The sequence below is a fragment of the Heteronotia binoei genome, chromosome 6, assembly GCF_032191835.1.
Source record: "Heteronotia binoei isolate CCM8104 ecotype False Entrance Well chromosome 6, APGP_CSIRO_Hbin_v1, whole genome shotgun sequence".
NCBI classification, from domain to species: domain Eukaryota; kingdom Metazoa; phylum Chordata; class Lepidosauria; order Squamata; family Gekkonidae; genus Heteronotia; species Heteronotia binoei.
Window position 1 is genome coordinate 74,734,037 of NC_083228.1, and position 9,814 is coordinate 74,743,850.

The window sequence follows — 9,814 nt, forward strand, 5'->3', positions numbered from 1 at the left end:
CTGAACCAGGAATTGCCGGATCCAGGTCTGAATCCTCACTCCCAAGACACTGTCATCAAGCTAAGGTTGCGAGGGACCTTTTGCTAATCACACTCTCCCAGCCTAACCCACCTTGCAGGGCTGTGGTGAGGATACAATGGATAAATGATGCATGTCACCCCAAGCCCTTTGGAAAACAGACAAAAATTATAGAAAAATAAATTTAGGGCCAAACACAACTTCCCTCTAATCTTCTATTCATTTAAACTCATGAGCACTTATAAAGGCCTTCAGTCCTCTTAATTTCTACAGCATTTTGGGTAGACAAAGGTTAGTACACTTAAACATGTACCACATATAGCTTTGCATTTAATCTCTTTACAAAGTTATATGTATACAATCAGATTCAGTAAAAATAACTATTACTACCCTTCTCTATGCAAAATAGAAGCTGTCTTTACTAACAAACAAAAAAGAAAACTATCAAAGAGTACAAAATATAGGCTCTATCTTGCTTCCAAATTTCTCACTGGCTGTAAATAAGGCACTCTCAAGGAACAATGCTGTTTAACAGATGGCCCCAGTACCTCTCCAGCTGTATATCTGAAGAGATTACATGGTCTATAGAGAATTATATAATGAGCCCAAGGCTGCCTAATCAAGAGCTGTAACAGCAGTGACCATGAAGGAATGCCATTCAAGGCCAAAACAGACAGCAAGGAGTACATTCCAGATCACGTTCCACAGAGAACATTTATACATGACAGTTGTTTCAGCACACCTCACACTCAAGCAACAGAAGCTGTACTGAAAAGGGGGGAAAGATAAAATAAAAGTGAAGTTGCTAGCAATTTATTAAAATCTTTGTACTTTATTTCCCAAACATTTTTCACTACAGTTTTTGTACCATGAAACATACAGAATTTTTGAGAATAGGCTTGTAAGACATTTATACCAAATTGAAATAAGCTTCCAGATATCCAAACAGCACTCAGTAATCTTGGCTCCCACTAACTAAAAACGAAGCAGAGAGAGAAAAGGACCCAGCCCTTGAGCACATGGCTCTTTCTCTGAAAGAAGATTTCTGCCTTCAACATTGTTGGTTGCCATAATTTCTGCATCACATTTCTGGGAACAAGTGAAAATATTTAGGAAGATGTGCGAGGCTAACTATTATAAGATTACTTTTGCCATTTCCTAGTGACCTTAAGAAAAAAAAGGCATAAAATAAATACAAGGAAGCACCATCTTTTTAGAAAAGGAACACTTGAAATGAGCAAATTAACAAATTACTCCCTTCTCAAGCCAGGATCCTTTGCACTGAGCTACATGTGCCACTAAGCAACACAACCATTATCACAACTTGCATGTGACATTTGCAAGGACAGTCTCATAGTGCAATTGCTGAAGCAAAACAGAAAACAAGATGGGACTCCACAATTCTTGGGACACAGTTTTTTTCATCAGTTTCCAGCCATTGTTTGGTATTGTCCATTGCTCTCTTTTCATTTCAAGAGGTGGCTCAGTTGATCACGCAAATTAGAAGACTGTTCAACACTGAAGAAGAGATAGAAACATTCAATAGGTACTCACAGATATTTGGATACATAAGAGCTTTTGCTGGATCTAGGGTGCGGTCACACGTCACATTAAAAGCGGGTGTGTAGCGCTCAAATTTGAACCGCTCAATATTGATTCGATGCAGGGTCATTCAGACGAGCATCCAAGAATGCTACTCATTCTGTTGTTGAGCGTTCAGACATCCAATACTATCACGCTCTTTTCTTGGAGCATGCGTGAGCAGATGGTGATTTCTGGGAGGGGGGGGGGTCCATTGAACATGTGCCCAACTGTTTGGAGTTGGGAAATCAAACATTGCTTCAGAGGCAGGGGGGAAGGGGGGAAGTTTCCGGAATTAACGTTGCTGATTCAAACCAAGGAACTGCCAGGAATTACTTTCCTAGAAACTGGCAGTGACAATGATATCTGGAAATCCTCCACATTGAAAAAAAAGATTTTTTTCCTATTCTGAATAGTGGGATAATGTTTCCCCCCCCCTCCGATCCTATGTTGATTGGAGAAGCAGAAGCGTCACCTCAGATTCCCGGATGATCTGGCAATGTACATGTCTGCTGAGGCTTTTTTTAAAAAAGATGGGAGGGGCAGTAAACATTCCAAGGGGCAGTATCGCGCGTGAGCTGTCCAAACAGGAAAAAGCCGATCTTGTGCTGCTTTTTTGAAAAAGGGCCGGACTTTCTGCGCTGTCAAATTAATGTGGCACTGATCTGCAGCAAGTTGGAATGACCCTGGATGACGCTCGATTGCCAGATGTGGATGTGTGGACGAACATATTTAATCCGTCAGCGAGACGGAGCTGTGTCGCCACTAATGGTACGTGTGACCGCACCCCTGGTCAAGCATCCCATCTCACAGTGTCCAATAATAACGTATAGAGGCTGAGGTCTTCCCCCAGTGTTGCCTCCTAGGACTGGTATTCAGAGATTTACTACTTCTGAATATGGAGGCTACCTTTAGTCTCCATGGCTAATAGCCATCTATCCTCCATGCAATTATCTAATCACCTTTTAAAGCTATCTTTATTATGGCCATCATTACATTCTTTGGAAATAAATTCCACATTTGAATCACTTGTTGAGGGGAAAAGTACTTTTTGTGTCTGTCCTGAATCTACTGCCCATGAACGTCAATTGGATGCCCTCAAATAATTCTGTAATTGTAGTAATTCTGAGAGAGGGAGAAAAAGTTTTCTCTATCCTCTCTGTCCCATGCATAATTTCATAAACCTCTTATCATATCCCACCTTAGTCATCTTTTTTCTAACTGAGGAATCCCAGTCTCTTTAACCTTTTCTCTTAGGAAAACTACTTCAACTTCTTAATCATCTTAGATAAATAGAGTGTGGGGGCCAATCTAGACTGCTTCTGCCATATAAGAATGAACTAAGCACACCAGAATAAAAAGATGAAGCACTGCTGATTTATCCCACTGATCTCCTCTTACCAAATCACCATGTGTGTCTGAAATGGAATTCTGTATTTACTACCACTAAAGAGATGTTGCCATTTTAAAAACATTTCTAACATTTAATATCTCACCAACTCAAAGGATACCTGCGATAACTTACAAATAACATAACTACAGCAATACAAGAGAATATTTGGCAAAAGAATGGCAACAAGGAGCAAACTCACTTTCTCTGAATAGCTTCTTGCCTAGAAAAAGACAAAGAAACCATTACAAAATTCTACAGCATATATAAGAGTAAAAGCACATATAAATTAACATCAAGTTTATATATATAACTGAAATCACAAAATAATACAGTAAAAATGAAGAAAAAAAGAAATCTGGTACTTCGGCATTCCTATTTTGGTTACAATAATATATCTAAAAATAAATTAAACTTTAATAGTATGGATTTTTTTGAATGGTATCATGCACTGCCATACAGCTGAAAAGTGGATACTATATTGCTATCACTTTATTTTCATACTGATCAACTGGTGAATTTGAGATACTGTATGCTTTTGTACATGATGAAATGTTCCCAAATTTTGTCATGCCATTGATCAATGGTAGGTGGGGAATTAACATCAAGTTGATGGAGAGATGTTTATCTTAGGAGGCTGTAGAATCAAGGAGTAAGCAGATTCTCCAGTCATATTGCCATGGTTTTTTAATTGGATTACCACCCTGGCCATAATGCAAAGACACCTGTGAAGTACAGTTTCAGTTTTAACAGGCACTTTTCTGCCAAACTGTTTATGCTGCCATCAGAACTCAAAGAAGAGTAGCATACAATTATGAATAATAGTTAAACCTAAATTGTTTACATTTCAGCACTAAGATTTGTATTTGTTTTGTCATTGTTTTAACAAGCCCCTTGTCTGAGAGTATAATATAAAAACAAGTTTAAATAAATACATATGAAAGAAACAATTATCTTATCCTAGAAGTCAATAAGAGATGTTCCTGGAAATGGAATTCTGGTAGCAGAGGATCCTACCTGGGTTCAGTTTCAATATTGGTTCATAAGTCTCCCTTGCAAATGGTGTAAAATGTGTGAGCTATGCAGGAAACAAATGCACTTTCAAGGAGATCAGCCCATCAAATATGTTTTAAATATTGTATGCTACTTACTGATACTGCAGATGAGTAGTTATAATGGCCATTTTCCTTAAACTCTGCAAAGGACAAAAGAGGTTCTCTGTCAGTGTAGTCATTTTATGGGGCAATCATCATCAATCAGAAGCTATTTTATATTACTATCTCTGGGGGTAGAGAATCTGCTGCTCTGAACAATCCCAATTTTTAAAATTCAGCTTCATTATAAGCGAAAATTTTCATTATGCTAAAGATCTAGCTACTCCAGAGGTTCTCTTTAATAATAAAGAAATTTCTGATCATACTGCATTTTAATGTTCTATCACCTAGGCAGATGAGTGCCATTAATTAACAAATCAGTTAAATTCTCCTTTAAAATCTGACCATGAACAATACTACCAAAGTCGTCTTCATCAATACATAAGACACTAACATAGGTTCTTTGAAACAAAGTCTAAGGATGTATGGTGCTTCTTTTGACTGAAACATAAATCTGTATCTAGTGTCAGCTCTGTATCTGGACTGTAATCAAACATTACATTATCTCATCTGTAGTTTGTACAGTGTTAAGTTTCCTATGAATAAAATGTTTCTTACGTCTTCAGAGTGCAGGATAGCATCCTCTTGCATCACCATGTTTCTGGCAGCCTGCCCGAGGAACTGAAAGACATGGAAGTGTAGGTAAGAGAGTTATTAACAATCTGGGGAGCTAGTAATACAAGCTCAGCCTGTATTCAGCAGCTATAATTCCGCTTACAGTTGGGCTGCTTTAATTCTTAACACAAACTTTGTGTCATATTTTATCAGAGCCAACTAAAATGACAGAAGGAGGAGGGGAAGATGATGAAGACGATGATATTGGATTTATATCCCACCCTATACTCTGAATCTCAGAGTCTCTGGTCATAATCTCCTTTACCTTCCCCCCACACACACACACACAACAGACACCCTGTGAGGTAGGTAGGGCTGAGAGCGCTCTTACAGCAGCTGCCCTTTCAAGGACAGCTCCTGCAAGAGCTATGGCTAACACAAGGCCATTCCAGCAGTTGCAAGTGGAGGAATAGGGAATCAAACCCAGTTCTCCCAGATAAGAGTCCGCACACTTAACCACAACACCAAACTGGCTCTAATAAGCAAGTAGTAAATAGTAAGCAAGCTTTCAAGAGCTCCATAAATGATCAGGAACAATATTTAGTATCCCCAAAATGGAGAAAAAAAATAAGTTCTTTCATGACATGATGAAAACACAAATAGGATTTAAGCCATAAGCTGGACTGTTGCTCAGGTTATGAGGAACTCCTTGGATGCAACTTATACCGCTCCCCACACACATACAAAAACACACCTCTTTTCTGAAAAGTCTCTCCATATAGGATAAAAGTGTCTTGCAAGTTATATAGTCAAGAGAGTCAAACAAAACAAGCAGATGCAACACCCTGATACCTCCTCGCATATGAACCTATCCCTGCACTCTGGTCATCTTCAGTGGCCCTGTTTCAATTGCCCTCACCATCTGAAGCTGGATGTGTGGAAACCCAAGAAAGGGCCTTCTCGGTCATGGTACCAAAACTTCGGAATGACCTGCCCAGGGAAATTTGTCTGTCTCCTTCTATCTGTGTCTTTTGCTAGCAGGTGAAGACTTATGTTTGTGTTTCATCTGTCATTCCCCCAGTACCAGTAGCTGGCCCTCCTTCTGATTTGTTTATGTGTTTTATGTGTAACTTTAACTGCCTTTTAATTACTTATGTTTTAATGTTTGTTCACTGCCTTACGCACCTTGATTGGGTGGAAAGAAAGCATTAAAATGTTTTAAATAAACGGTTAGCTATTTATTATGTTGTTATTATTTCTGTAACATCCTCAGTACACGATGCTTTAGAGAGCAGATTTATGGTTATCTTACAACCTACAATTCCATAGTGAAAGAAAACAAATCAAGAGACAATCAGGATGGGAAAGAGAAGGTTAAGGTAACAAAGAATTTATTAGAGCAAATGTAGTTACACATGCTTATGCTTTTTCTGATTGGGAGTAGAAAATATTAACTAAACATACAGTCCAGACATCTGTATCATATGACAGAAGACAAGACTCATTTATCCTCTCAAAGGAAGTCTCCTGCCAGGCAATATACCTTTTTTCTTAGCAATATGTTAGTCACAAGATCCTGGCTGACAATGGAACATTGGAGATGTCCTTTTGTGTCTAGAGGATAGAGCTCTGCTCACCAAAATCCAGTATTATTGATAGCTATACAGTTTGGAGGTACACAGTACAGGCAGGTTCGCCAGAAGCTCAAATGTGTGAAAATGGGCAATTTAAGTTTTTCAAAGCACTGAAGTATATCACCTTAGAAATAACATCCCATTAATCTTTTATTAAAGGGACAGAACATTTTTATTTATAACCCCGCTCCACTTTCCGGGCAGTTTCATAGCACATTAGAACTACCTTATTTTATGTGTACAAGAAAAGGGGAGACAGAGGCTACACTAGGGCAGAGGTAGGCATCGCCAGCACAGATGCCAAACAGTAGGACCGCAAACCTACTGCTGTGCAGACAGGACCAGCCCCTCTGGCCAAAGGACCGAGACCAGCCTCAGAGGTGTGTCAAGCCAAGTATACCCCTGACCCCCCTCATATATCTACCAGCACCCCAAAATCTATACAGGAAAATGCTCTAGGGGATTTTTTTTTGCATTTTGACCAAAACAGTTGCCCACTTCTGTGTTACAGCATATTTACACTATTTGCTGCTGGTTTCCTGTTGGAATTACTGCAGGGGATTCTCTTACTACTATACAGCTAATGCTTGACTGGTAATATTTGGATATTACATTACTACTGGAAAAAAACCAGAAATAAATTTACTGCCCTCTCTCTTAGACTACTTTAAAAAGAACATATACAGCCCTCTGTCCTTCTTGGGAGGAAATCTACGTTTGATGGAGAGTCCTTTTCAAAAAGAGTAATCTACACACCTTTACTCAGTACAAGGACATATGGCATAGCCGCTAGTGTAGGAACACAGCAGACAAGAACACCAGTTGTTTATAATCTGTTGAACTGATAGTAAGAACAACACATAAGCGGAGTGCTTTACCACTGTTATTACTGAGAATGGTATAATACTACAGTTTTAAAAGCGTTATAATCTGTACACATACAGCAGCAATTTACCCACATTTCGGTGCCACTGACTTCAAACCAGAATAGGTGGATAGAAGAATAAGTCGTTCTTGACTCCATGACAGGGTATCTTTAGAAGGCTAAACGACAAAAGTGACTAGTTGGTCAAATCCTAACCATATGCTGCTACATACCACCTGGCGACATAATTATGGACACCGGAAAACGAAGATGTTATTAAAAACAGTATTAAAAACAGTTATTAAACCCATCACCATACCAAGAACCTACAAGTCCCACCATGCACTGCGTCCCCCTTTAGCTTGTCTACTAGTCTTCCACAGCGCGGTGCTTCCTGGTCTTAGTAGTCTCACTCACCTCGGCGCTCCGAGATCCCCTCAGCACATGTTTAGTGAGAGCGATAACATCTGTGCCGCAACTGGTCACCTTCTCGGTCAGCAACCCTTTCACTGAGTGGCCAAATCGAGCCTGAGCATCCATAGCGCTTCCCGTTGGGGATGCCGCCATCTTACTAATATTGCCTTCCCAAATGTGCCTATGTCTCGAGTTTAAAAAAAAAATGTAGCGACGGCGAGAGAAAAGGGGCAAAACAAAGGAGAACGCACATTGGAGCGGATCCTTGCTGGAGCATCGATTGTCCTCCCTAACATCACTCTTACTGATACTGTTGAATGAGCCACACCCCCACTTCGCAAGGAAGGAACACTAATTTACAATTAACACGTTTGAAGCCTCGCAAAAGATATATTCAGCTGGGTAGTCATGTTGGTCCGAAGCAACAGAAGGAAGCTTGAGTCCAGTGGCACCTTTAAGATCAACAAAATTTTATTCAAGATATAAGCTTTCGTGTGCAAGCACACTTCTTCACACTTCATACCAAAGCTTATACCCAGAAAAAACCTATACAGGGGTTCCTGTTTCACAAAAGTATATATTGTAAACAATTTAGTTAGTGTGCAGGCGCTACAGGACTATTGTTTTATTTAGCGGGGATGTTCAAGACCAGGTCTTTTTTTAACATGAACGCACAGGAACGCGGTTCCGGGTGACTTGGCATCAGGGGGTGTGTGGCCTAATATGCAAATGAGTTTTTGCTGGCCTTTTTCTACAAAAAAAGCCCTGTTCAAGACTTTTTGAGCCCAAAGCACTCTTCTCATCAAAGCAAAGAGGCAGACTTCCGTTGCAGTACCTCTGCTTTGGACCAGGGCTCCTCCTTCGGTACTAAGTCAGGAGTGTTCCAAGGGCCGCCATACTTTTGATCTGGGCAGCAAGAAGCATTGTTTTACACCATCCCCTCAGATTTCCATCCCAAAGTGTAGCTGGCGTGTGCAAGTAACACTACCCATAAGTATTAACTACATAAGGTAGTATCCAAAATGTTTCCAGTGCTTGTACAATACACAAACCTTGCTGAGAATCTTACTTCCAGCCCAGGGCCTTAGCCAGAATGTGGAAGTTGGGGGGGGGGGCATTTACATTGGGGGGGGGGCCTGATGCCCCACCCAGTGCCCCAAACGGCCTTCCCTCTAGTGGCTCCCTCCCTGCCTGCCTCTCTCTCTTGCCACCGCCCTCCACCCCAACCAACTTGCTTCCAGGCTGGGGGCAGAAGCAGCCCCCAGACCCTGTGCCAGTTAAAGGGCTCATGGATCAGCTGTTCCATGGGCCCTTTAACTTGTGCAGGGACTGGGCTCCACTCACTTGCCCCCTGCTGCTGCGCTCTGCTCGCCTCCGCCGCTGCAGCGCTCCCCCATTCACTGCCCCTCCTCCCCCCCCCCACTCACCGCAACTGCTGCCAGCCTGCATGCTGTTTCAGTGGCAGGGGAGGGCTGTGGTGAGCTCACAGCCGCCCTCTCTTCCTCATCAGGAAAAAACCGTGTGGGCCAGCAGCAGAAACAGCCCCCAGCCTCCATTAAAGGGCCCGCAGATCAGCTGTTTCACGGACCCTTTAACTTGCACAGGGCTGGGGACTGTTTCTGCCACCAATCCATGCATTATTTTACTGGTGGGGAAGAGAGGGCGATGAGCTCAGCACAGCCCTCCCTTCCCTGTCACTAAAACAGTGCGCGGGGTAGGCAGCAGAAGGAGCCCTCAGCCCCCTCAAGTTAAAGGGTCCACGAAACAGCTGATCAGCAGGCCCTTTAACTCAAGCCAGAGGCTGGGTCTGCTTATGCCCCTTGCCCCAGAAGCGACCTCTCCACTGCCCTGGAGTCATGGCAGAGGCCCCAGGGGCTGGTTGGGGCCCCAGAGTCAGGGGGCCTCTTCCAGAAGTTGGGGGGCTGTGCCCCCACAGGTCCCCTTGTAGCTACGGGCCTGCTCCAGCCGGAAGTCTGAAACAGCACTATGATGCATATTAATATAAATACTTAGCATACAATTACAAGTAAAGGCTTAGAAACAGTACATCCCAGTTTGTAATAGCTGAGGAATAACACTACAGATAACAGAATCATGATTCTTGTAGAAATGCCATTATAAGTGGATAATAAGGAAGAGACACATAATCAGAAGTTAAGCATAAATTGTATAAGAGCCAAATATTCTTTGTTCTTTGGAATAA

The 9,814-nt window shown here is 41.7% G+C and overlaps 1 protein-coding gene across 1 annotated transcript; it reads right to left on the reverse strand.

Moving 5' to 3' along the window:
• Positions 1-830: 830 nt before the first annotated feature.
• On the reverse strand, positions 831-7,942 carry BORCS7 (BLOC-1 related complex subunit 7). The gene is made up of 5 exons (XM_060241748.1): positions 7,615-7,942; positions 4,702-4,764; positions 4,141-4,184; positions 3,192-3,212; positions 831-1,536 (listed from the first exon to the last, which is right to left on the reverse strand). The coding sequence occupies exons 1-5, from the start codon at positions 7,762-7,764 to the stop codon at positions 1,485-1,487; spliced, it is 330 nt and encodes a 109-aa protein (XP_060097731.1). The 5' UTR covers positions 7,765-7,942; the 3' UTR covers positions 831-1,484.
• Between the last annotated feature and the right edge of the window lie 1,872 nt (positions 7,943-9,814).

Bases quoted from the DNA above. Each gene is read 5' to 3' on its own strand.
- BORCS7 (XM_060241748.1), bottom strand. From the start codon at position 7,764: ATGGCGGCATCCCCAACGGGAAGCGCTATGGATGCTCAGGCTCGATTT. The intron at 4,185-4,701 runs GTAAGAAACATT...TGTCCTTTGCAG, and splicing joins CTATCCTGCACTCTGAAGAC to AGTTTAAGGAAAATGGCCAT. The intron at 1,537-3,191 runs GTGAGTTTGCTC...TCTCTTCTTCAG, and splicing joins CAAGAAGCTATTCAGAGAAA to TGTTGAACAGTCTTCTAATT.